This window comes from Engystomops pustulosus, chromosome 4 (assembly GCF_040894005.1).
Source record: "Engystomops pustulosus chromosome 4, aEngPut4.maternal, whole genome shotgun sequence".
Classification (NCBI taxonomy): domain Eukaryota; kingdom Metazoa; phylum Chordata; class Amphibia; order Anura; family Leptodactylidae; genus Engystomops; species Engystomops pustulosus.
The window spans coordinates 192,181,056-192,208,999 of NC_092414.1; the positions used below are offsets into that span (position 1 = coordinate 192,181,056).

Here is a 27,944-nt window from a genome sequence, read left to right on the forward strand (position 1 = left end):
GGACATTTGGACCGTTTCTTGTCACGGCCTTTGTTTTGCGTAGCAGGTTGAAATTCCCCTTTTAAAAGTCAGTTTAGGTTTATAGCTAAAGTTATCTTTTTGCTTGTTTGTTATGAACAAAGTTTAAAAAAATGAAATAGTTTGATACAGAGTTTGGTTATTTATGGTGAGGTAGTAAATAGGTGGTGGCCAATATATTTGTCCACTTAATCTGTGTCAGTGTTATTTATTGTAAGTATGTGTAGCTGGTAGTATGTTAGTATGCCTTTATAATCCCACTCTGGTGTACAAGCTCTGAAATAGGAGAAATGGCAGGAATTGCACTTATTTCCCCCCTAGAAAAAAAGCAAATATTCCGGCACAGTCTTCGGTGGGTAAAAACATCATGATCATGACTAAAGCCGGTTAGGCTGAAATGCGTTGAACGTTAGTGTGACAGGGGAGCCTATGCTGTATACTGTTGGATATATTTTTGCCAAATTATTTAATAAAGAAGGATTGATGTTTTTACCCCCCGAAGACTGTACTGGAATACTTGCTTTTTTTCTGTGGAGTCTTGGGATCGTCCGTGCACAACAGGTGGAGAGCGGAAACTATTGTTTTTTATTTACCCCCTACGCCACCTCCATGCCAAATGGGCATAGAGAAGGTGGGCAAGGCTGTCATTGTGGTGGCCCACCACAGAGCCAGAATGCCATTTCAGGCACAGGCTAGTGCGCAACTTTGAACCAGTTTAGAAGAACCTGGCATAGAAGTGCCCTGACGGGGCAGTGCAATGCAAATGCCTGCCGGGTGCCAGGGGGGAGGAGACACCACTTAGCGTTAATGATCCATCTAAACAGTGTCATACAGCGTCCAGTAACACAGTGTCACTCAGTATCCTACAGTTTCCACATTAATATTGTCATACAGTGTCCATATAAAGAGTTTCATATCTTTTCCAGGTGAACAATGTCACATTATCCAGATAAAAAGTGTCATACAGCACCCAGATAAATAGTGCCGTACAGCATCCATAACATTTGATACATAGATATTTTCTAAAACTGAAAGGTAAGAGGAGCAACAATGATACCTGAGGCTTGTGAGACTGCGCTGGTGGCTGAGGGGGATACATAGGTCTTCCAGGTGGTTGCTGCAAGTGTAAGAAAGATAATTGACATCTCATTATACAAGAACAACTACAAGAAAAAAGTGATCAATGGAAACCAGAAAGCCGGGGTGGACTGGGAGTGATCTCCTCATCTCATCTGACACTAGTCTACAACTAGTTCAGGACAATAAATTGCATTTGAGGACCATTCATGATGAAGCTTTTAGGTCGTGCTATCAGACTTGCGATTTGCAAGACAGTCTGTATCTTATACTGCAGGCTGGGTCCACTTACACCTGTATCATTAGAAACAACCAAAAGCCAGGTGCGCCTCTTGCACTTTACCCTGCAGTGTTCATCGTTGTTCTATCCTCACTGTTGTAATTCCCTGTACTATGTTCCCCATTCATAGATCACCATCTAAATGTAAGGAGTACAACAATGTTACCTGAGGATTGTGAGACTGGGCTGGTGGCTGTGGGGGATACATAGGTCTTCCAGGAGGATACTGCAAGGGTGAAAAACATAAGTAATGTTTAATTATACAAGAACTTGTAGAGGAAAGAGCTAAGAGACTATTAATTCTGAAAATGGAAACCAGAATTCACAGAATTTACAGAAGGGATAAGATTTGGACCCCTGAGATAGTAATGCTCCAGGGTCCTCTACTACAAGTTGCATTACACTTGCTATGGGACTGTATTTGAGGAACGCTTATATCATACACATTACTTTAGGACCTACAATGTGTTAGAACAGACAAAGTAAACATGAACCCTTGGGTAATGTACAGTGGGCATTTGGCATTTGCTGCTGAGATTCACTTTGGTTACGGTAATAGAAATCATGAGAATGTGATCCACTCACCTGGGGATTGTAGGGTTGCTGAGGAGGGTGTTTTTGGATGTTGAAGGTGGGGTTGGTCACACCTTTACCACCTCGAGACAATCTATGAGACAAAAGAAGAATGACTTTTCATTCGATAATACAGAACATTCCATGACTGTCGCTGATGGGCCTGATCTAGGTTGGTCTCTAGATCCTCTTGGTGTCAATGGCCACAGGACTGTATATCCTCTGGTTTTCTCCTCTCTCCCCTTGCTGGTCATACCTCCGCTTCCTCCACTTCAAGAGCACGAAAGCCACAGCAACCACCATGAGCACCACAATAATGATGACGACAACCAATACAATGTAGCTGGAGTTACCTATTAAGAAAATAGAGATGAAGAACTTTTCTCTGATGCTCCAAAAATATTGACACGTGACTGGGCCCATTGCAACCTTAAAAGTGTCTGGTCACTCCCTACAGTGTCTTATATTTAGCAAAAAACATAGTTTTTGATTACATTTTTCATGAGCTAAACTCTAAGGTCTAAGACTTTTTCTATGTCCAAAAGAGGACATTTTGCTCACAAATTTTCTTTACATTTATTTAAGACATCGGGGCACTTTTTTCGGATTGTGCTCTATCTTTAATGGGAAAATGGCTTGCATAGGTATTTAGCGGTAGTAGCAGGTGCAAGACCCTTTTTTTGGCACAGCTGTTCTGGCTTCCATGCGACACAATTTAGGGGGCGTGCCATCGGACAATCCGGCTGATTGGGACTGAGTGCGGGATTTAACTTTCAAATTGTGTCGCAAGCCCAAGCACTTACATGCACCAGGAAGAAGAAGGTGAACACCGGGGACGGGATAAGTTAATGTGCCCAATTGTTTCAATTGATTACCATGTATGCAATGCCTTTAATTCATACACTCTGACGGGATGATGTCATATGTCGTTGGCTGCATCTGTGGGGGCAGTGCTATGAAATTGGCTACAGTGGGGCCCCAGTGATCGTATTGGCTATTGTGGGAGTACTATTACTATATTGGCTACTGTGGTAGCACACTGCTACATTGGCTACTGTTGGAGCACTGTTGCTATATTGGCTACTAAATATCTAAAAGAAAAAAGGGCTAGCACTCCAAAAAAGTGCTTCTTTATTAATATAGGGCCACCAGATGAGAGGCAACAGCCATTTTGTGCACTTAGTCCTTCCACCAACGATAAAGTACATTGGCTATGGTGGGGGAACTGTTACTATATTGGCTACTGTAGTAGCACACTGCTATATTGGCTGCTGGGGGAGCACAGTTGCTATATTGGCTACCGTGGGGCCCCAGTGACTTTATTGGCCACTGTGGACTATAATGACTACTAAGTATCCAAAAGGAGCAAAGTGCTAGCACTTGAAAAAAATGCTTCTTTATTATATGAAAAACTTGGTTACTTGGACACAAGTCAAGTTAAACTGATGTAATGTGGGGCCACCAGACGAGGGTGACAGACGTATTGCACACTTTTATTATATTAGCTATAGTGGGAGAACTGTTACTATATTGGCTGGTGTGGGAGCACTGTTAATTTATTTTCTTTTGTGGGGGACTGTGACTATATTGGCGTGTGGCTACTGTGGACCCTCTGTGACGTTAGGATACTTTGGAAACAATTGTTACTATATTGGCTACAGTGGGGGAACTGTTACCTTATTGGCTACTGTAGGTGGCATAATTGTAATTGACTAGGTAGGAGGTGAAGGAAATGATGATAAAGTCTGGTACCCAAAATCTTTGTGTTTACTAAATCTGCAAAGATAAGTCATGGCTGGTAGAAGCTGAAAGCTAGAGGAAGAAAATGAAAGAGAAATCTGTCATGTGTGTGTCTCCAGATTAACAATAAGAGCTGGTCTTACCCATGAGCTCACAAATTGTTATTATCCTATGAGTGCTACCTATATGGAAACCGTCTTATTCTACATCAGATTTATCATACAGCATGACACACTAGGGCACATTTACTAAGAATGTAGGAAACTGCACTAGAAGTGTATAATGCTTGATTCATTAAGAACATGCGCCAGAAATCATGAATCTAGCACTTCCCAGCACTGGCCCGATAGAGTTCTCAAACCTTTTTGTTGTGCACCTTTAACATAGGGCGTGTGACAGACTTTGCATGTTAAATCTGGACTTTTTTTCTGCCCAAAATCCACCCCCACCCGGACCCCTTTAATACAATAAAACAGCACATAGAAAAAGTCTTCAATTTTTAAAGGACCACCAGGATGAATGATTTATGCAAATGAGGCTAATTTGCATACAGCCCTTCATCCTGGTGGTAGATGTCCTTTAAGTTCATGAAAAGTGTGAGAAAAAAACTAAAGTGTTGCAATATATTTCTGTTGAGTAAAGATTCCCTATGCTTTCTATATGTCCACCATTGTACACATATGTGTTTTCGTATATAGTCATTATTATGTACTCACTTTTAACCCCGGCCCTGGTGTCACAGTTGGGTGGTGCCCAGCCTTCATCGCACTGACACTCCAGCTTATCGTTACAAACCTGGAAGAAATATGTATATTTTATCATTGTAATCCCAGACAGAACTTTGTATATAGTTCGTTCAATTCCATGTACACACGAGGGATACAGAGAAACAGAATCAGGAATATTTCTTTTCACTGCACAACCAGTTAAAGAAGAGATAAAGCACAGGACAGGTGTACACCACCAGGCCTCACCGAATGTTCTGGACACTTAGAACTGCAGCCAGCCGCTTGGTTGCTGGTTGGGGTTTTGGTGCATCTTCCATTTTCACATATCTAGAAAATGCCAATAAGTTCTGAGTTACAAGAAATTCACATTCAGTATAATATTGTTTACATGTTTTTATGTGTATGTTTCTGTTACAAAACTGAGAAGGTCATAAAAGACCCCACTGGGAAATTTCTATTTTTTATTTTAATGTTTTCCACACTTTTTTATTTTACTTTTCAATTTTCCACTGTAACGGAGGCAACTATAAGAGAGGTGGAAACAACACCGCGTGGGAGCAGGAGGGACCAACAGAGCTCTACTGGGTTTGGTAAGACCAGCGTCTCTCTGCTCAACCTAGAAACACTTGGCAATCACATGATCAAAGGGTCCAATGGAACCAGCAGCGTAGCCCTTATGCCGATTTGTTGCATAGAATTTTGCAACTGGAATCAGTTTCATGCATCTGTTTTGTTTCTGCAGCATCTGCATGGATTTTTGTTACAAATCTGAATATACCATATACATAAAAAAAAAAAATACTAAACCTTTATCTCAATTAATGAAATATTCCATTTCCAATTCATTATTCATTACATAGTAGAATGCATTGAGAACAATAAAACATCAAAATGATCAATGAAAATCAAAACTAAGATTGGAGGTCTGGTTTTGAAATGATACTCAACATCAATTCAATAAATCTAATTTAAGGATTATCCAACTTCAGTGGAAATACCTCAAGACAAGAAATGGGGTTCAGCTGTTTATGTGCTCCTGATGAGGCTCAGTTGTGTGTGTTGTCTCCACGTGCCTGTATGGCCTCCCTACAATGCCCGAGCATGCTCCTCATGAGGCTCAATTATGTGTGTGGTCTCCACGTGCCTGTATGGCCTCCCTCAAGTGCCTGAGCATACTCCTGACGAGGCTCAGTTGTGTGTGTGGTCTCCACATGCCTGTATGGCCTCACTACAATGCCTGAGCATGCTCCTGATGAGGCTCCGTTGTGTGTGTGTGATTTCCACGTGCCTGTATGGCCTCCCTTCAGTGCCTGAGCATACTCCTGACGAGGCTCAGTTGTGTGTGTGGTCTCCACGTGCCTGTATGGCCTCACTACAATGCCTGAGCATGCTCCTGATGAGGCTCAGTTGTGTGTGTGGCCTTCATGTGCCTGTATGGCCTCCCTACAATGCCTGGCATGCTCCTGATGAGGCTTAGTTGAGTGTGTGGCCCCCACATGCCAGTATGACCTACCAAAAATACCTGGGCATGCTCCTGATGAGGCTGATTTGTGTGTGTGTGTGGCCTCCCATACCTGTATGACCTCCCAAAAATGCCTGGGCATGCTCCTGATGAGGCTGATTTGTGTGTGTGTGTGGCCTCCCATACCTGTATGACCTCCCAAAAATGCCTGGGCATGCTCCTGATGAGGCTGATTTGTGTGTGTGTGTGGCCTCCCATACCTGTATGACCTCCCAAAAATGCCTGGGCATGCTCCTGAGCTTGAAATGATTCAAGTCTGGGAAACATGCAAGGAGGATCAAGAGAAACAGTGCCAGAGCCTGCACAATGACCTCCAGCAGTCACTAATATTCAAGTGTCTGGTAAGACTGACAGAAGCAGACTCCATGAGGGTGGATGAGCTGCGCTACCTGAGCTACTTCTGTGGGTTGAGCTACTTCTGTAGGTTGTAAACACTGCCTCATGTCACCTCTAGGGGTGAGAGCAATGACAAAACAAAAAACCAACAACAGCAAAAAAGGATTAGAATGGAGAAATGGTCTGTGGTCACCACCAAAGAACCTCTCCGGTTGTCTTGCTAATTGCCTATTATTTATACCTGTTGTTTATTCCATTCAAACAATAGTACAAGAAATGTATTTACAATCAATATTGGTTCATAACTGGACAGGATGATTTTAGTCTTATTGACTTGAAGTTACATTGTGTTGTTTAAGTGTTCCCTTTATTTTTTAAGCAGTGTTAGGTCGTATAAAGATGCAGGTCTATTTGTTTTTTTTTTTCATCTCTGTGATCTATAGAAACATGCACCTATAGCAATCATAGGAATCAATTTCATGGTTTTGCTACTTTTTTCAATAGTTATTAATCAGATTTTATACTTTTTTGGATCATATAGACTTACCAAAAGAAACATGGACTTACTCTAAACCCTAAAGCATGAGGCAGTAGTAATAAAACTGGCAGTAGGAATTTCACATCAAAGATTAAGGATTCAATGATAATTCTCTATATTCCTCTGTCTATATCTAGTGAGTACTCAAGAGCTTAATACATTGAAATCAGTAAAAAACAGACCTTAGCCCCCCTAGTGGTGATAAGAAGTAAGCAGAGATATCACATACAGGCAGTCCCCGGGTTACATACAGGATAGGTTCTGTAGGTTTGTTCTTAAGTTGAATATGTATGTAAGTCGGAACTGTATATTTTATAAACGTAACCCCTGCCAACATTTCTTTGGCCTTTGTGACAATTGGATTTCAAAATTTTTGGATTGTTATGAGAACCAGGATTAACAATAAAGCTTCATTACAGACACCTGTGATAACTGTTATAGCAGTTTATTGTAGCCTCGGGCTAAAGTACAGTAAATTACCAATAACCAGAGGTCCGTTTGTAACTAGGGGTCGTCTGTAAGTCGGGTGTTCTTAGATAGCGGACCGCCTGTATATGTCTCAGTGTATATGGTATAGTAATGTGTATGAGAGAAAAAGATTCCAATGCTGGCCCTGTCCTCATACTACATATGTAATATGGAAAACTTACCCCTTCATCTGCACATTTTGTTCCACTTTCCACCAATACTTCTGATCCAAGGGCTTTACATTCTCCCCATGTACAGTAACCTACTCCATTAATAACGGGTGAACTCCTGCCTCCAGAACAGTACAAAGTTGTGCATTGACCATATCTGAAAATATAAAAATTGAGTAAAAATTATTTTACAATAAGGCACAGTGTGAGGTATCATGTCCTTGTAAGTCACGAGCAATACTTACCTAGTCTGGGGACAATTACGACGGTTACTTTGATAGCAGTAATTGTCTGCTAGAACAGACCCTATAAGACAAGACCAAAGGGTAAATTTATACAAGCAATATCAACTTCTGAAAAAGGACACACACACCCTATGTGGCGCTACAGATATTCTCTAAATATGGGATTTAAAAATAGATATTAGGGGGGGGGGGGGGGGCTGCATATAGTGTAGCAATGGTCTATGTCCAGACCCAACTTGCAAATCTCAGGAAACCTAATGAAGGCCTTGTCCTCAGCAACTAAGCTCCAACCTGCAACATCTTTATCCAAGTTTTCATATGTACATTCTCTACAATGCCTGGGTTAGACCCTAGTAAGGATGAGGTTGTGGTGGTTTACCTGCTCCCCAGTAGGCTTCACACTGGCTCCTAAAGGTGGGACATTTTCCTTTATAGCAGTAACCCTCTCCATTGCTGCAGGGAGATCCATCCATCCGGAAGCGATCAGAGGGACAGGTGGCGGATCGCCCATCACACATTTCTGATAAATCACATTCCCCTCTGGAAGATCTACACATAGAACCCGCTGGCTTTATCTGAAGGTATAAAATAAACTCAATCAATATTATAATATTCACACAAGAATTATGGTGATGTTATACAGTAATATAGGAGCTTACTCCATACTTCAAGGACATCTACCACCAGGATGAAGGATTGTAAACCAAGCACACTGACTTAAACTGGTGGTAGATGTCCTTTACTGTAATATATAGCTTTCAACACCATGTCACTTTATGGTTGAATATTCTGTAGTGTTCCATTTATGAATCTACCTTTATAGTCAGAGATCTTAATTTCACAGACAATTTCAGACTCAGCAGTAAGATTCCTTCAATAAAGCAAAAGCCGTAAAGTATAACTTACCCGGCAGTCTGAGCAGCACTCCTCCTCTGAGCACTGGGCACCTTCTTTCAGTTTGCAGGTGGCCGCATCACAGCACTTGTCAGTACATTCCTGTAAAGTTGGGGGATAGATAGTTACGGTACCAAAAATACCCTAAATATTTCTGGAATATGGGCACTACAACTACGAGGTGATCATGACCTCCAATGATCACAGAGATAACTATGGACATATGTTGACCATTACAACTTCTCCAAAAAAAATTTTTGCATATTTGAAATTTTTGGAAAGACTTCACCACCTGTATATACACAATTTATCTAATCTTTTTTGTAATTATGGCAATTTCTTATTACATGTAATCCTATACTATTAGCTGGCATTGCTGCTGAACAATAACGATCGTCTGTAATGAGCTAGATATGGTCTGTGTAACTTATCCCTGCTTTGGTTAAAGATGTAGGTGCTTCCATATATTGCTCCAGAATTTCTTAGTAAGGGTTTTCCAATGATATGATCTTCTGACCATAACAAATTATTAAATCAAACACTGATCAGGGATCAGGGAGCTAGAATTGTATTTCACAGAAGGGAAGACTTTGTATTATTATCCAGTTTGCTATTTCAGACCTACAGAAACTAATCACTTAACCAATTAGTGAATTAGTTTCTAAGAATTAGAGAAGCCAGCAATCCTGAGATCCAGCAATCCTGAGATCCAACAATCCTGAGATGAGGATGTAGTTACCTCCACACTGCCGCAGTCACAGTCTTCCCCTTTTTCCCGGAATTTATTCCCACACACAGGAGTGGACACAATTTCCTCCTTGGATGGTTTGTCCCTCATACATAGAGGCATACGTTCCAGGATGAAGTTCTGATAGTCCTGGTGACTACAGGAGCTGAAGGTTCTTGGGGTGATATGACTATGTCGGGGGAGAGAGGCAGAAGTGAGATATGTATATTTACTTATGTGGAGCCCTCACCCCTCCCCAAAGGGCATGGACAAGGTAGAACAATGGTAGATGGCAAAATAAACCTTAATCTTTGTGGTGACTGAAGACACATCACAAGGTGAATAAATTACTTGCAAATTAACTCAGTTGGAAATAGATCCAAGGGGCATAAACCTGCTCCAAAGTCTGTTTCTAATAAGGTTGTCCTCTGCTGTGCTGTTTCGGTCTTGCAGAATTAGAAACTTACAGACCATTATGTAGACATTTGGGGGGTTGGTCCACCAAAGTATCTACATGTAACACCACATACAATCATCATTGTCCTCAATCTAAATACCTTCTCACACCGTTGTATCTAGGACTTCCTTCACTTTTCTGTGGAATTTTCATTTCCATGCAATACACCGGATCTCAACTCTCCATAGGTTCAGAAGGAACATGTAAATCTGCAACCTCTTCTGACCTCTACCCAATGTATATACTCAGTAGTTGTTTCTATTACAAAGGGGTGTGTTTTATGTGTTTGCATTCACTCACCTTAATATTGGAGCCATGATACAAGATGAGGCCTCACATCGGCAGTTCTCATCGTGATTCATTCCCAAGTTGTGTCCCATTTCATGAGCAAGAGTTGCCCCAACAGCAATATAATCTGGGCTATGATCCTACAAAATGGTAGATTAAAATTCGATCTGACATGTTTTGAAACAGTAATTTGTGATAATAACAATAGAATGAGGATATTATATGATTGAGTAATGACAATGTCATCTCTCGACCTAATAATCTATGGAATTTTTTCTCCTTCTTTTTAGCTCTGGACATTAGAAACTTTTCCTTTCTAATGGATATTAAAACGCTAACCTTCCAACACCATTGGACACCAATGAACATAACCTTGACTCCTGCTAGACACCAGGGAACATTATTAGTAGTAGTATTCATTTATTAATGAGGCAGAGTTAATTCTACTGACATACTTTACATTAAGACAAGAACAAACTAAAGTACCAAAGACAAAAAACTACATTGAAGTCAAAGGAGGACCCTGCCTATGAGGGCTCACAATCCATATGGTGAGGAAGCATAGGAATAGGGTCATTTGGTGTTGTAGGAAATTCTAAACAGGTGGGTTTTCCGGTTATTTTTGTAGATTTGGAAGACTGCAGACAGTCTGACACATTTTTGTAGATAGTTTCAGATGTACAGGAGAAGCCTTGGAGATGGTTGTGAGAAGATCGGATGGTAATAGAGTGAAGAGTGAAGCAGATGGTCTTGGGAGGAATGGATATTATGGGGGATATTCATCAGGGCTTCTGCGCCATGCCAAGCAGATGAACTCTTCACAGGCCCCCCAGATACATCAAGAAGCCGTAGCCTCTTGATGCATCCAACTGCGATGTATGCACAGCAGGCCTATCATACGCTGCACGAACGCCAGCGTACGATAAATAACCCTCTATATGTGAGAGAGTATTGGCTTATTAGGTCTGAGATATACACAAGAGGTGTAGTTGGAGAAGAGTAGGAGACAGAAGCTTATAAGAGGGTAAGAGATGAAGTATGCGTGAAAGACACTGGGGCTCATTTACTAAGGGGCCGAATCGCCGGCTTTCCGGAATATTACCGATTTGCGTTGTTTTTCCCTGGATTGCCCCGGGTTTTTGGCGCATGTGATCGGATTGTGTTGCATCGGCGCTGGCTTTCATGCGACGGAAATCAGGGGGCGAGGCCGTCAGAAAACCCGACGGATTCGGAAAAACCGCGGTATTTAAAAAATAATTTGTGTGACGCTTGACACGCACTCACATGTACCGAAGAGAAGAAGGTGAACTCCGGCGGACCTCAGCACAGCAGCGACACCTGGTGGACATCGGGCGCATGACCTTAGTGAATCCCGGCAGAACCCGAATCCTCGTCGGAGAATGCACCGCTGGATCGCGACTGGACCGGGTAAGTAAATGAGCCCCACTGAACGTTAACTTCACTCAACTGGATAGCAGAGATAATGAACATGAGATAAGTTTTTAATTAAAATTATAATATATTTATACAGATTTGTTGGAAACATGTGGGATCCACACACAAAAAAAACTCCTGTGTCCTAGGATTTAGAATTTTGTGCAGTGGATTAACAGGGATTACATGGCTCTAAGAAGGAGGTGTAACCTCCAAACTGCGGCACTAGAACTTCAGGAATTACCGATGTATACTCTACGCCTTTGGAAGGCACATATAAATTAGACGACTACTTAAGACCCTCATCTTACTTCCCTAAGTGAGAACCCTATAAACATGTTTAGACTTGAACAAGCTGGAGTTTGTTGTATATCTATATAATATATTATCACTTTTTGTGATCTGTATTACCTGTACAACACCTGAAGAATGGGTATTAGAACATAGTGTGCCGATCCATGCCAGTCCCACAGTACTGCCATCAAAATCTATGTTCCTGGGAAACAAAGTGGACAGAGGTCAGATACTTATAATGTGCAGATATTGTACAGGCAGTCCCCAGGTTACATAGAAGATAGGTTCTGTAGGTTTGTTCTTAAGTTGAGTTTGTATGTAAGTCGGAACTGTATACTTTATAATTGTATCTCCAGACGATATTTCTTTTTTGTCTCTGTGACAATTGGATTTTAAAAATGTTGGGTCGTCATCAGAATCAGGATTAACAGTAAATTTTAATTGCAGACACCATTGATAACTGTTATAGCTGTTTATTGTATCCTGGGACCAAAGTAAAGCAAATTTAAAAAAATCCAGAGGTCCGTTTGTAACTAGGGGTCGTCTGTAAGTCAGGTGTTCTTAAGTAGGGGACCGCCTGTATATCAATGACTCCAATTACAATGTACAGAAATATATGCCAAAAGCAGACTATTTGTTGGGTTTATACAGAGCCTTGCAAAAGTATTCGACCCCCCCTTAAACTTTTGCCACATTTCAGGATGCAAACATAAAGATATTAAATTGTATTAAAAGCTGAAAACTGCTGTTCACAACCCCCCCTGAGCTCCAGCTGTTCTCCAAGGAAGAAGGAGCAAGAATTTCAGTCTCTCGAAGTGCAAAACTGATAGAGACCAGATACCCCAAGTGACCGGCAGCTGCAATCACAGCAAAAGGGGGCGCTACATTAACTTAAGGGGCCAAATAAATATTGCCCTCCCCACTTTTCAGTTTATAATCTTTTACAAAAGTTTAAAATATCCATTAAATTTCGTCCCACTTCATCATTGTGTCCCACTTGTTGATTCTTTGCCAAAAATGTACAATTTTTTATCTTTATGTTTGAAGCCTGAAATGTGGCAAAAGGTATAAAAGTTCAATGGGGCCGAATACTTTTGCAAGGCACTGACCTTCTGTCTCATATTGGTGACTTATTCCTGGGGAAGCTCATTAATAAGTGATCACTTGAGAAATCCTCTAATTAATGCCAAAGAGCAGTGCATTGGAGTTAAAAGATGTTCTCCCCAAAATACAATTGTTGGTGTTTCCTCACAAAAAAAAAATGCAATAGGTCATATTCAACTAAATATACCCAACTCATAAACATAACTGGAAATTTGTCACAAGAATGAACTTACTATGTAGATTAGAGATTTACCAGAGTGACTTACGTCAATAACTGAGCGTTGTCATGAGGTTTCCGCCTTAGCAACACTTTTTCCCTCCATTCAGAAAAGCGATTCAGATTGGTATTAGCGGAGGTGACCACTTCAAACTGGTTTCCATTGCTCCATATTTCCAGTCCAGTTAGAGCCACAAAAAGTTTTAAGGGCTTATACACCTAAGGAGGAGGTTACATGTAATGACGTATCACTGCCACAGGGGAGATGTAGGGGGACATGTCATTCAATCAAATAAAGGGCTGGCCTCTGCAGGAGTTACTTTTAGCAGGAGCTTTGACTCGTAAGTGGGCAGAACCAAACCCCTACCCCAATTCTCAAATGAAATATTATGATTTGCAAATTTGCTTTGGCAATTGAAGAATCGATAAGATCTGATGTCAGGGCTCTAAGTCAGCTCTATGATAATAAGCATGTTGATGGTTTAGTTGCCCTACCATCTACATCTCCAGCTTTTGGTGTATGACTCCGTGTCAAGAAGACAACATTTTCTCTCCAGGAATAAAGTAGACACGTGGATGACATTTCAGAGACATGTTTACACACTAAAGGCCATGCACCAGATTTAACTCAGACTTTGCACGTTCTTTTTAGATGCAAACTGCTTGCACAGGTATTTAAGAAGTGTCCGCGCCACATATGTGACCATTTTGTTGCGCGGCTGCACTAGGCATCATACAACACAAATTAGGGGGCGTTCCGGTGCTCAGTCGGACCATGCGCCAGATTTATCATGTAGACTCCTACAGTATTGTGTAGCACGGCCTATGTTAAAGGTGCACCAAAAAAGTGGTGCACACTGTGGGAGCAGTGCAGGGAGCGCCAAATTCATTGTTCATCATGAATTTGGCGCCCCCTACACACTACACAGGCAACTGCACATAGTACAGTATTGTTAGTAAATGTACCCTAATCTGTACATATCTGCATCGTATTCATTCATACTCACCTGATTGACAAAATTCACAATGCCAAATATTCTTTGCCTAATTTCATCTTCTCTGCGGTTAAATCTATTGTACTGGAAGAAAGGAGATTATTAATAACAGGACTGAAAGCAAGTAAGACGTATAATACTATATACATATATATATATATGTATATATATATATATATATATATATATATATATATACACACTCACCGGCCACTTTATTAGGTACACCATGCTAGTAACGGGTTGGACCCCCTTTTGCCTTCAGAACTGCCTCAATTCTTCGTGGCATAGATACAACAAGGTGCTGGAAGCTCCTCAGAGATTTTGGTCCATATTGACATGATGGCATCACACAGTTGCCGCAGATTTGTCGGCTGCACATCCATGATGCGAATCTCCCGTTCCAACACATCCCAGAGATGCTCTATTGGATTGAGATCTGGTGACTGTGGAGGCCATTTGAGTACAGTGACCTCATTGTCATGTTCAAGAAACCAGTCTGAGATGATTCCAGCTTTATGACATGGCGCATTATCCTGCTGAAAGTAGCCATCAGATGTTACAGGGTACATTGTGCTCATAAAGGGATGGACATGGTCAGCAACAATACTCAGGTAGGCTGTGGCGTTGCAACGATGCTCAATTGGTACCAAGGGGCCCAAAGAGTGCCAAGAAAATATTCCCCACACCATGACACCACCACCACAGCCTGAACGGTTGATACAAGGCAGGATGGATCCATGCTTTCATGTTGTTGACGCCAAATTATGACCCTACCATCCGAATGTTGCGCCAGAAATCGAGACTCATCAGACCAGGCAATGTTTTTCCAATCTTCTACTGTCCAATTTCGATGAGCTTGTGCAAGTTGTAGCCTCAGTTTCCTGTTCTTAGCTGAAAGGAGTGGCACCAGGTGTGGTCTTCTGCTGCTGTAGCCCATCTGCCTCAAAGTTCGACGTACTGTGCGTTCAGAGATGCTCTTCTGCCTACCTTGGTTGTAACGGGTGGCGATTTGAGTCACTGTTGCCTTTCTATCAGCTCGAACCAGTCTACCCATTCTCCTCTGACCTCTGGCATCAACAAGGCATTTCCGCCCACAGAACTGACGCTCACTGGATGTTTTTTCTTTTTCGGACCATTCTCTGTAAACCCTAGAGATGGTTGTGCGTGAAAATCCCAGTAGATCAGCAGTTTCTGAAATACTCAGACCAGCCCTTCTGGCACCAACAACCATGCCACGTTCAAAGGCACTCAAATCACCTTTCTTCCCCATACTGATGCTCGGTTTGAACTGCAGGAGATTGTCTTGACCATGTCTACATGCCTAAATGCACTGAGTTGCCGCCATGTGATTGGCTGATTAGAAATTAAGTGTTAACGAGCAGTTGGACAGGTGAACCTAATAAAGTGGCCGGTGAGTGTATATATAAACTATGTTAAATGTGTAGAATACTATCACCATGGATTGTTTATACTCTTACCATGGAGTTATCCGCAACAATATAGAGTTCAATATATTTTCGTGACTGCAGGAAAGCTTGTTTCTGTGAAGATAAATCAAAGAACATTAATATTTTATTATAGATAGCAATGTATTATACCCAGTATCTGGCTCTCCCGGTGTTCGATTTCCTAGTCCTATATCAATAAGTCAATGGGGCACATGTATCATAGTTTCAGCTAGCCAAATTGCCTAATTTTACCGACTTTTGCCGTTTTTGCGCCATTTTTGTGACTTTTAACTCTGTTCTTTTTCAAGTACGCCTTGGTCTGCACCTTGTGCGGTGTGCCTCATGTATCTTAACTTTCAAGATGTTCTGCACAACATTTTGCAGTTTTTGCACAATTTTTGCGCCAATTTTGGCGCAATTCTGCACCTGGTCCAGGGCAGCAGCTCTGGTAACAACCCCTGGGCCCCTTCAGGCTCATTAGCATATTTTGAAAAGTTGATTTTACAAGGAAGGTGGCCATGGATAACAAATATGAGAAGATTACCACAGTCCCGCTGCTTGGGTATATGAGTAATGTCCCTGGTTAACCATGATAGATTTTGATGGTAGATTTACTTTAACATATTTATTCACCATGTGTCGGCAATGTTTCAGCTTCATATCAGAGCCTTTTTTCAAGCTTGAATTAAGTTTTGAAAAAGGCTCCAGTGGGAAGGAGCTAAAACGTTGCTGACACTTGGTGAATAATGGATCATAAGATTTTTTTTACTGAAACCCTTGGAGGGCTGCTATCTTCATTGGTCTGTACATGGATATCAGATTAACAAATGATAGATAGATGTTTCTCTCACCTCCTGACTACTACTTGAGAAGTCAATCTTGGTCATGATTGTCTCATTCATACTTGTATCATCTACACCACAGGTTTTTGGTGCCTCCTGGGCTTGATACTGGTAAACAGCATGTGCTCCAGTCTCTGACATCTTCAGCGGCTGAATCAGGAATTTATTTTCTTGTGTCGTAATGATGCCACTAAAAGGAATTTTACATTATCTTTGGGTCAATTATACTTGTTCATAAATCAAGAGTCCAGCTCATCGTCATTCATGTACAGCAGATTTTCACTCTTCGACACAACAAGAACTTGCCGTAGTGTCCGTCATTAGCTATAGCTTTGGGTTCAGGGCATTAACCTCTTAGATGTTGTTGTCAAATGTGACCATAGTATCTGAGAGGTTACTTTCACAGTGAATTTTGTCAACAGCAGGATCACAGAGACACTTGAATAGGAGCAGCAGGTTCCTAGCACCGCCTCTATAATGAGGATGGAGCCTTCAGCTCTAGCCATTACATTGTCCAAGATAAGTCCAAGGTCCTAGTTTTAGACCCTAAACAGATCTATCCCAAAATTTCTTTAACTGTAAGTCACATGCAATTTTTGTATAATCCACCTAGTTTTGATATTTTATCTTTTGTAGTTAGCAAGATACCAAAATAGGGGTTGTAGTTACTCACAACTATTGTGGTCAACCAAGATCTTAGTCAGAGACAAAACAGCTTAAAAACCTTTTTTGGGATGACGTGCGACACTGCATCACAGAATTGTATAGTGTGTATTTAGAGGGATTTATATATTTAATTGTATATTTTGTTAGTTTCAATATGACTCAGAGGAAACCCAGGAAAATACCCTTCTACACCTTCCTTAAAGTGAGGCCAGTTATACATGTGATCCTTCCAAGTCTTTGAAATTTTGTGTTTTTTAGAATTCCTGGAACATAACGCTAAACATCAAGGTGTAACAAACAGATCTAAATTATGGTTTTGTACGTGGCAGATCAGCTGGCATTATGTTTCTGCTGAAGATCTATGCTTCAGTCACGTACGTTAAATTTAAAGGGCTCTTTAAAGGACACCTGTCATCAGGTCTCTGCCACTAGTCCTGTCACCTCTACCTGTTGGAGCAGCTCACAAGGATCCCATCCCAGCCTTTATCTAGTTATTTCATACATTATTCATTGTAAAATCATCTATTCTTTATCATGTAAATGAGGCTGGTCACATGGTCAGAGGCAGTGATGTCACCCCTGTTACCCCTCCCCTCTCTTCCCCCTGCTCATGTCTGTGTGTAATGTATAGTAAAGCATGGCTAGTGTGAGTGCTGCATCTGCTGACATGCTGCATCCTCCTAATATACAGGTGAGAGACACAGACATCAGCTACACATGAATCTGACATGTTCTGCTATAACATGGCTGCCTGGAGCTGCTGTATCTCTCCTATACACACACATGCACACACAGGCTGCAGGGGGCGCCAGCACCAGGAAGCACATCATTATACAGCCTCACATCATTATACAGGCTGTCAGTCATGCACTGGGGGTGTGGCTGTGCCTCCCACTCATGAATAGAGTGGACAGCTTGAATATGCTAATGCTTCATTGGACATTTCACAGGTCATTTGCATACAGCTTTAGGACCTCATTGCTTAGGTTTACAGGCCTGTAGAGGGACAATGAAGGGACAGAGGCAATGCTCTCTAATGGCAGTTTATGAAAATATATTTAGTTTAGGGGGTTATTTTGCATGACGGGTTCTCTTTAAAGAATTCCTACTTCTTTATAGTAAGCAATTCACAATCTTTCCCCTTGCTGAGTTTCCTATGGACCAGCTTGGGCATACAGTAATTTCTGTGCGTGCGAAATGAAGAATTACTCAGTGGCTATTCACATCATTGGACCGCATGTGTAATGCTCCTGTATAGCTCCTAGTATAATCTCACCTTAATCCATTACATGTACTCAGGGTGACCTGGGAGCCGCTGTCATTCTTCACATATCCTTGATACAGGCAGTGATCCTACAAGATAAATCAAGAAATAGTAATAATATTAATGTTAAAATGGAAGCTGGAAAACACACAAAAATAGGCCTAAAGCCTCTTATACGTCCTATATAATGTACATTTATAAGGCCCTGCAAATAAGTTGTGAGCCTTTATGGAATTGGTGTGTTCTCTAACTTTCTGCAGGTTCTTCAGTGATCATAGGATACATGTGTGTGCCTCATATTGAGTTAGACAATATTTGACCCCTTCCCTTAGTGTTAGACCTTACCTTGATGTCAGGGCTGGTGGTAACCGGGGAGCCATCTTTCAGGTAATGGGTCTCTGTGTAATTCTCAGATATTAAGTCTCTGTAAGAAGATTAAGAACAATTTTATATTAAATCACAATACAATTTGGCCAGTTCTGAGGTCGTGGGCTGAAGGGTCATCTTCTATCTGTCATTTAATAGTTATATATTCTCACTAATTTCTCTAATTTTATGTCTTGCTTTCAGGGTGGGGAAAAATGGGAAGTATACAATACATGAAGCTGCTAAATCTTTGACCTTCCCATACACTTACACCTCCCATTTGGCATTTATAACACTGGTATCTTATATCTGTTGGACCCCCTGAAATACCTGGAGGGACAATACAGAATATTGTAAATGTACTGAAGTTTTACATCTGTTTAAGTGGCACTGATCCACATATACACAGGAACTGAGTATGTGCATGCCTCACCAGTATGGGCAGGTCCTTAAAAGTTATGTGGTCTATTCAAGAGACCCTCAGGGACACTCTGAAGACAGAGTCCCTCAACAATCAGACACTTATACCCCATCCTTGGATACAGAACTATAGTTATTCGAAAGACAAGGATTGGCAATAGTCAGAAAAGTCAGAATATTAAGAGAAAATATTAAGAATATTAAGAGAAAATGTTTACAATGATGATATTTTGGCCAAAAACGAATAGTCCATGGACACACTGGGGACACTCACTCAGTTTTTTCTAGATGAAGAATGACAGGTTTCCCGTCCACTTCTAACCCGTATTGTACCAGGTCTGGATATAAACTCTGCAAATAGAAGAGTCACAGTCAGAAATCACTACTAAGACACAATATTGGGTCACATTTATGGAGCAGTCTTAATGAAAATCTATATATTTGTTTACTTTCATTTTTGGGAACACTAAAATAAATTAAAGCTGCGTAATAATTTGTTGCCATTGAAGCTACTCTTAGCTTCAATATATTTAAGATATTGTTTGCTTTCAAAATCCACATCTAGATGAATAATCAGCCATTATATAGTAAGACGACACAGCAAATTTCTGTCCGAATATGGACATTGAACTGCCCCTTTATACTGAATGATCTCCTGTGAGAAAAACACCCTTTTTATATTGTTTTTCAAAAACTTGGATTTGCCTCCCCACACTGTCTCACCACCACATTCGTCAGTGATTTGTGGGGATTGCAGTAGTCAAGTACAGACGGTCCCCTACTTAACAACACCCGACTTACAGACGACCCCGAGTTACAAATGGACCTCTGGATATTGGTAATTTACTGTACTTTAGCCTTAGGCTACAACAAACAGCTATAACAGTTATCACAGGTGTCTGTAATGAAGCTTTATTGTTAATCCTGGTTCTTATGACAACCCAACATTTTTAAAATGCAATTGTCACAGAGACCAATAAAATTTGACTGGAGCTACAATTATAAAATATACAATTCCGACTTACATCCAAATTCATCTTAAGAACAAGCCTACAGAACCTAACTCACTGTTTACCTCAGTCCATCAACTTTTATGTTATCTTTTTAATGGAGACTATGGGGGATATTTATCAGGACCCCTGCGCACCGCCAGTGGCGCAGAGGCCCTGAAATAATCGCAAATGCTAGCTTATTGCTAGCTTTTGCGATTATTTGTCCCGATCCGCCACCTTCACGCCAGTGGGGCGTGAAGGGGGGGGCGCGGCCAGACGGGAGTGGGCCGGCGTGGTGGGACGTTACTGTCCCCGCGCCTGTGCACTTGCTGCTGCCGGTGACTTTTCATACGTAAATACCCCCCTATGGCTGCTTTGTTCTGTGATTAACATGAACAGGACAAAGCAAGGCCTGAGGTAAACATTGCAAAGGCCACAGCATTTGCACCCTAAAACAGCTAGTCAGTAGGGGTGCTGAAAGTTGGACCCCACTGATGTGATATTAATGGCTGGTAATACGTGTCTTGCTCCCAGAGAGTTTTTTTTATATACACCATGGGGGGAGATTTATCATCAAGTTTCTGAGGTAAAACTGTTCTAGTTGCCCATGGAAACCAATGACAGCTCAGCTTTAATTTTACAAACAGCAGTGGGAAAATGAAAGGTGAGCTTGGATTGGTTGCCATGGGTAACTAGAAAAGTTCTGCTCTAAGAGACTGATGATAAATCTCCCCTCATGTGTAATACTTCAGCCATTTTGGTACCACAAATGAGGGAGCTCATTTACCTTGATTTATTATCAAAGTAAAGAGCACAAAGCGGAAGCCATTTATACATTACCAGGAAAAGGATGTACATGTCCCAGTAACCACACAGCAATAACTGAGCGCAGAATAAACCACAATTACAGACATATCCAGAGCAGTGGTGATGTGCAAAACATGACTAACCTGTCACTGCACCTCACTACAGCCAAAGGTCAGTCTAGAGATAAACTACATATAGATATACAGTGTAAATAGAAATGGATGGATATAAACGTAGATGAGATAGATATGATACAGGCCTTATGCACACAACGGTATATGGCGACAGTGAGCTTCACGCACCAAATTGCGACTAGCTCACTGCCGCAAATGACTTCTATTATGCAGGGTCATGGTGCATTGAGGCTGCTGTGTCTCACGGCAACGCGAAAGGACCAGGGGACTTTTCTGCAAATTATAGGGCAGGTCCTATTCATGCCCCATACCCCTATGGAGATGCAAAGAGTAAACAGCGCTCAGCCCTCCCATGTTTGTGGCCTGTTTCAGCACATGGTTGACTGGATGAGGCCATGGATAGATGATAGCTATCAGGGTCCTAACTTCAACGGTAGCAACCATAGCAGCTGTTATGGGGCCCGCAGTGTCAGGGGGCCCTGGTATCCGACCTGCCCCACTAAAGAATTGAGGATGTTCACCATTATATACATGTTATGCTTTACATTATAGTGCATAATACATACAGTATTTTTCGGACTATAAGGCGCACCGGACTATAAGGCGCACCTGATTATAAGGATGAATGACCAGCAGGTGGCAGGCCTGTGCACAGTTCAAGGCAGCTGTTTTCTGTAAGTGCAGTTCGTATATAAGGCGCACTGGACTAGACTATTAGGCGCATCTTTGATTTCTGAGAAAATCAAAGGATTTTTAGTGCACCTTATAGTCCGAAAAATACGGTAATATAGCAGTGCACATCTTTCCCAGCAGGCATCGGCAGTTCAGATAAGGAGAGTCAGGGGAGAAGGAGGGGGCTGCAGAATGACAGAACTAGGGATCTCTCATCTCTTATTCCTGCCATGTACTTCCCCCATGTGATCAGCATCTACTGGGACAGATCTGTGTGTATAAATGTATACATCAAGGCATAAGTGTGTACGAGCAGGCTCGGTCTGGCCCGCATGGGGGCCGGGTAATTCCCCGGTGGGCCCCGACTCCGGTCATTATGGCAGGGGCCTCCGTTCGTATCCATCGGAGGCCCCTGCCAGTGGATGCAATAGTACTCGTTGCGGCTGAAACGGCCGCACGAGTACTATTCCTGCAGTCAAAGCTGTCAGTTTGACGCGGCCGGCTGCTTTTCGGCGCACGTCACACTGTAACTTAGATGCGCGAGCCGCGTCGTGACGTCATTGCGCGGCCGCGTCGTGACGTAACGACGCGGGCGCGCATCTCTCCCCCGTCCCACGGCAGCAGCAGAGACAGGACGCAGGATGAGGTGAGTACATTTTTTTTTCTATTGACAAAACAGATGGAGGTGGGGGTTAATGTGTATGGGGGGCCTAACTTTTATATTAAGGGGGGTTAATGTGTATGGGGGGGCTAACTATTATATGAAGGGGGGGTTAATGTGTTTGGGGGGCCTAACTTTTATATGAAGGGGGGTTAATGTGTATGGGGGGGGGGGGCTAACTATTATATGAAGGGGGGGTTAATGTGTTTGGGGGGCCTAACTTTTATATGAAGGAGGGTTAATGTGTATGGGGGGGCTAACTATTATATGAAGGGGGGGTTAATGTGTTTGGGGGGCCTAACTATTATATGAAGGGGGGTTAATGTGTATGGGGGGCCTAACTATTATATGAAGGGGGGTTAATGTGCATGGGGGGCCTAACTATTATATGCAGGGGAGGTTAATGTGTATGGGGGGCCTAACTATTATATGAAGGGGGGGTTAATGTGTTTGGGGGGCCTAACTTTTATATGAAGGGGGGTTAATGTGTATGGGGGGGCCTAACTATTATATGAAGGGGGGGTTAATGTGTTTGGGGGGCCTAACTATTATATGAAGGGGGGTTTAATGTGTATGGGGGGCCTAACTATTATATGAAGGGGGGTTAATGTGTATGGGCGGCCTAATTATTATATGAAGGGGGGTTAATGTGTTTGGGGGGCCTAACTATTATATGCAGGGGAGGTTAGTGTGTTTGGGGGGCCTAACTATTGTATGAAGAGGGGTTAATGTGTATGGGGGGCCTAACTTTTATATTAAGGGGGGTTAATGTGTATGGGGGGGGCTAACTATTATATGAAGGGGGGGTTAATGTGTTTGGGGGGCCTAACTATTATATGAAGGGGGGTTTAATGTGTATGGGGGGCCTAACTATTATATGAAGGGGGGTTAATGTGTATGGGGGGCCTAATTATTATATGAAGGGGGGTTAATGTGTTTGGGGGGCCTAACTATTATATGCAGGGGAGGTTAGTGTGTTTGGGGGGCCTAACTATTGTATGAAGAGGGGTTAATGTGTATGGGGGGCCTAACTTTTATATTAAGGGGGGTTAATGTGTATGGGGGGGTTAACTATTATATGAAGGGGGGGTTAATGTGTTTGGGGGGCCTAACTATTATATGAAGGGGGGTTAATGTGTATGGGGGGCCCAACTATTATATGAAGGGGGGTTAATGTGCATGGGGGGCCTAACTATTATATGAAGGGGGGGTTAATGTGTTTGGGGGGCCTAACTTTTATATGAAGGGGGGTTAATGTGTATGGGGGGGCCTAACTATTATATGAAGGGGGGGTTAATGTGTTTGGGGGGCCTAACTTTTATATGAAGAGGGGTTAATGTGTATGGGGGGGGCTAACTATTATATGAAGGGGGGGTTAATGTGTTTGGGGGGCCTAACTATTATATGAAGGGGGGTTTAATGTGTATGGGGGGCCTAACTATCATATGAAGGGGGGGTTAATGTGTATGGGGGGCCTAACTATTATATGAAGGAGGGTTAATGTGTATGGGGGGGGCTAACTTTTATATGAAGGGGGGGTTAATGTGTTTGGGGGGCCTAACTTTTATATGAAGGGGGGTTAATGTGTATGGGGGGGTAACTATTATATGAAGGGGGGGGTTAATGTGTTTGGGGGGCCTAACTTTTATATGAAGAGGGGTTAATGTGTATGGGGGGGGCTAACTATTATATGAAGGGGGGGTTAATGTGTTTGGGGGGCCTAACTATTATATGAAGGGGGTTTAATGTGTATGGGGGGCCTAACTATCATATGAAGGGGGGGTTAATGTGTATGGGGGGCCTAACTTTTATATGAAGGGGGGTTAATGTGTATGGGGGGGGCTAACTATTATATGAAGGGGGGGTTAATGTGTTTGGGGGGGCTAACTATTATATGAAGGGGGGGGTTAATGTGTTTGGGGGGCCTAACTATTATATGAAGGGGGTTAATGTGTATGGGGGGGGGCCTAACTATTATATGAAGGGGGATTAATGTGTATGGGGGGCCTAACTATTATATGAAGGGGGGTTAATGTGTATGGGGGGCTAACTATTATATGAATGGGGGTTAATGTGTATTGGGGGGCCTAACTTTTATATGAAGGGGGGTTAATGTGTATGGGGGGCTAACTATTATATGAAGGGGGGGTTTATGTGTTTGGGGAGCCTAACTTTTATATGAAGAGGGGTTAATGTGTATGGGGGGGGGGTAACTATTATATGAAGGGGGGGTTAATGTGTTTGGGGGGCCTAACTATTATATGAAGGGGGTTTAATGTGTATGGGGGGCCTAACTATCATATGAAGGGGGGGTTAATGTGTTTGGGGGGCCTAACTTTTATATGAAGGGGGGTTAATGTGTATGGGGGGGGGCTAACTATTATATGAAGGGGGGGTTAATGTGTTTGGGGGGGCTAACTATTATATGAAGGGGGGTTTAATGTGCATGGGGGGCCTACCTATTATATGCAGGGGGGTTAATGTGTATGGGGGACCTAACTATTATATGAAGGGGGGTTAATGTGTATGGGGGGCCTAACTAATATATGAAGGGGGTTTAATGTGCATGGGGGGCCTAACTATTATATGCAGGGGAGGTTAATGTGTATGGGGGACCTAACTATTATATGAAGGGGGGTTAATGTGTATGGGGGGCCTAACTATTATATGAAGGGGGGGTTAATGTGTATGGGGGGCCTATCTTTTATATGAAGGGGGCTTAATGTGTATGGGGGGGGCTAACTATTATATCAAGGGGGGGTTAATGTGTTTGGGGGACCTAACTTTTATATGAAGGGGGGTTAATGTGTATGGGGGGGGGCCTAACTATTATATGAAGGGGGGTTTAATGTGCATGGGGGGCCTAACTATTATATGCAGGGGGGTTAATGTGTATGGGGGACCTAACTATTATATGAAGGGGGGTTAATGTGTATGGGGGGGCCTAACTATTATATGAAGGGGGGTTAATGTGCATGGGGGGGCCTAACTATTATATGCAGGGGAGGTTAATGTGTATGGGGGACCTAACTATTATATGAAGGGGGGTTAATGTGCATGGGGGGCCTAACTATTATATGCAGGGGAGGTTAATGTGTATGGGGGACCTAACTATTATATGAAGGGGGGTTAATGTGTATGGGCGGCCTAATTATTATATGAAGGGGGGTTAATGTGTTTGGGGGGCCTAACTATTATATGCAGGGGAGGTTAGTGTGTTTGGGGGGCCTAACTATTATATGAAGAGGGGTTAATGTGTATGGGGGGCCTAACTTTTATATGAAGGGGGGTTAATGTGTATGTGGGGGGGGCTAACTATTATATGAAGGGGGGGTTAATGTGTATGGGGGGCCTACTATTATATGAAGGGGGGTAATGTGTATGGGGGGCCTAACTATTATATGAAGGGGGGTTAATGTGTATGGGGGGCCTAACTATTATATGAAGGGGGATTAATGTGTATGGGGGGCCTAACTATTATATGAAGGGGGATTAATGTGCATGGGGGGCCTAACTATTATATGAAGGGGGGTTAATGTGTATGGGGGGGGCCTAACTATTATATGAAGGGGGGTTAATGTGTATGGGGGGGCCTAACTATTATATGAAGGGGGATTAATGTGTATGGGGGGCCTAACTATTATATGAAGGGGGGTTAATGTGTATGGGGGGCTAACTATTATATGAATGGGGGTTAATGTGTATGGGGGGGCTAACTATTATATGAAGGGGGTTAATGTGTATGGGGGGCTAACTATTATATGAAGGGGGGTTAATGTGTATGGGGGGGCCTAACTATTATATGAAGGGGGGTTAATGTGTATGGGGGGCTAACTATTATATGAAGGGGGGTTAATGTGTATGGGGGGCTAACTATTATATGAAGGGGGGTTAATGTGTATGGGGGGGCTAACTATTCTATGAAGGGGGTTAATGTGTATGGGGGGGCTAACTATTATATGAAGGGGGTTAATGTGTATGGGGGGCCTAACTATTATATGAAGAGGGGTTAATGTGTATAAGGGGGGGTAACTATAATATGAAGGGGGGTTTAATGTGTATGGAGGGGCCTAACTATATTATGAAGGGGGGTTTAATGTGTATGGGGGGGGCCTAATTATAATATGAAGGGGGGGTTAATGTGTATGGGGGCCTAACTATAATATGAAGCTGGGTTTAATGTGTATGGGGGGGTAACATGTATGGGGGGGTCTTACTAGAATCTGGAGGGTGGATGGCAATGTGTATGGGGGGTCTTACTAGAATCTGGAGGGGGCAGTGTGTATGGAGGGTACCTATTTAAAATCTGGAGGGGGACAAATGTTAAATTCTTGGAGGTGGTGTATAATAAGGGGGACAGTGTGTATGGAGGTGGAGGGGGGATGTATAATAAGGGGGGAAGTGTGTATGGAGGTGGAGGGGGGATGTATAATAAGGAGGACAGTGTGTATGGAGGTGGAGGGGGGATGTATAATAAGGGGGACAGTGTGTATGGAGATGGAGGGGGGATGTATAATAAGGGGGGAAGTGTGTATGGAGGTGGAGGGGGGATGTATAATAAGGAGGACAGTGTGTATGGAGGTGGAGGGGGGATGTATAATAAGGGGGGCAGTGTGTATGGAGGTGGAGAGGGGATGTATAATAAGGGGGACAGTGTGTATGGAGGTGGAGGGGGGATGTATAATAAGGGGGGCAGTGTGTATGGAGGTGGAGGGGGGATGTATAATAAGGGGGACAGTGTGTATGGAGGTGGAGGGGGGATGTATAATAAGGGGGGCAGTGTGTATGGAGGTGGAGGGGGGATGTATAATAAGGGGGGCAGTGTGTATGGAGGTGGAGAGGGGATGTATAATAAGGGGGACAGTGTGTATGGAGGTGGAGGGGGGATGTATAATAAGGGGAGCACTGTATATATACAATATACAGAAATAAAACTATTTATATGTAGAGGGAACGTGTCAGCAGGGAGTTTCCCAGTAACCAGCCCCCTGTGCAGCAAGTCATTCACTTTATATTATAATACAATTAAATAATGTGCAGATACTATGTGTAAATGAATAAATAGGAGGCAAGCTGTAGAAATGTATAACTGAAGCGATGCTATATGCTCATTAATAATTTGGAGGGGATTATATGTATAATAATAATTAGGACATGGTATAAAAACGTATTAGTAGATTTTGTATAAAAATAATAAGTAGATTGTTATATAACACATTTTTTAGTAGGGGAAAAATTAGAAGGGACATTAAATAGATAAATTAATTCATTAAAATAATTCACAGGGGAACCAAATATTATGTAATTAATGGGGGGAACCATACTTTTTAAAGGCACAGTATTATTTATTCACAGACTGTAATGTAGTAATATATTTGGGGGTAACAATGTAATTTTTGATATGCTGGGGGCACGGAGGGGTTTCTTATGTAGATTCTTTATACGTACAGTGTGGGACATTGTTTTATCCAGGTGACATTATACTGTAAGTAACTGTGGTATTTTTAGGGGCGCAGTGATGGGGATCTGCTTCCCAGAGCTGAACACATCTGCCAGAAAATTCT

The 27,944-nt window shown here is 42.3% G+C and overlaps 1 protein-coding gene across 1 annotated transcript in view; it reads right to left on the minus strand.

The window, feature by feature from the left end:
• Window positions 1–27,944, minus strand: part of LOC140127905 (zinc metalloproteinase-disintegrin-like VLAIP-B) — a 39,922-nt gene that overhangs the window by 6,560 nt on the left and 5,418 nt on the right. The window contains exons 3-22 of the mRNA XM_072149100.1: window positions 19,389–19,465; window positions 18,674–18,752; window positions 18,341–18,417; window positions 16,408–16,588; window positions 15,587–15,649; window positions 14,118–14,189; window positions 13,160–13,329; window positions 11,907–11,991; window positions 10,074–10,201; window positions 9,329–9,506; window positions 8,602–8,691; window positions 8,075–8,270; window positions 7,696–7,756; window positions 7,463–7,607; window positions 4,663–4,743; window positions 4,405–4,483; window positions 2,205–2,301; window positions 1,961–2,042; window positions 1,542–1,601; window positions 1,076–1,135 (exon numbers count right to left, since the gene is read on the minus strand). Coding sequence (XP_072005201.1) covers window positions 1,076–1,135; window positions 1,542–1,601; window positions 1,961–2,042; window positions 2,205–2,301; window positions 4,405–4,483; window positions 4,663–4,743; window positions 7,463–7,607; window positions 7,696–7,756; window positions 8,075–8,270; window positions 8,602–8,691; window positions 9,329–9,506; window positions 10,074–10,201; window positions 11,907–11,991; window positions 13,160–13,329; window positions 14,118–14,189; window positions 15,587–15,649; window positions 16,408–16,588; window positions 18,341–18,417; window positions 18,674–18,752; window positions 19,389–19,465 — 2,061 coding nt within the window. The remainder of the gene's footprint in view (window positions 1–1,075; window positions 1,136–1,541; window positions 1,602–1,960; window positions 2,043–2,204; window positions 2,302–4,404; window positions 4,484–4,662; window positions 4,744–7,462; window positions 7,608–7,695; window positions 7,757–8,074; window positions 8,271–8,601; window positions 8,692–9,328; window positions 9,507–10,073; window positions 10,202–11,906; window positions 11,992–13,159; window positions 13,330–14,117; window positions 14,190–15,586; window positions 15,650–16,407; window positions 16,589–18,340; window positions 18,418–18,673; window positions 18,753–19,388; window positions 19,466–27,944) is intronic.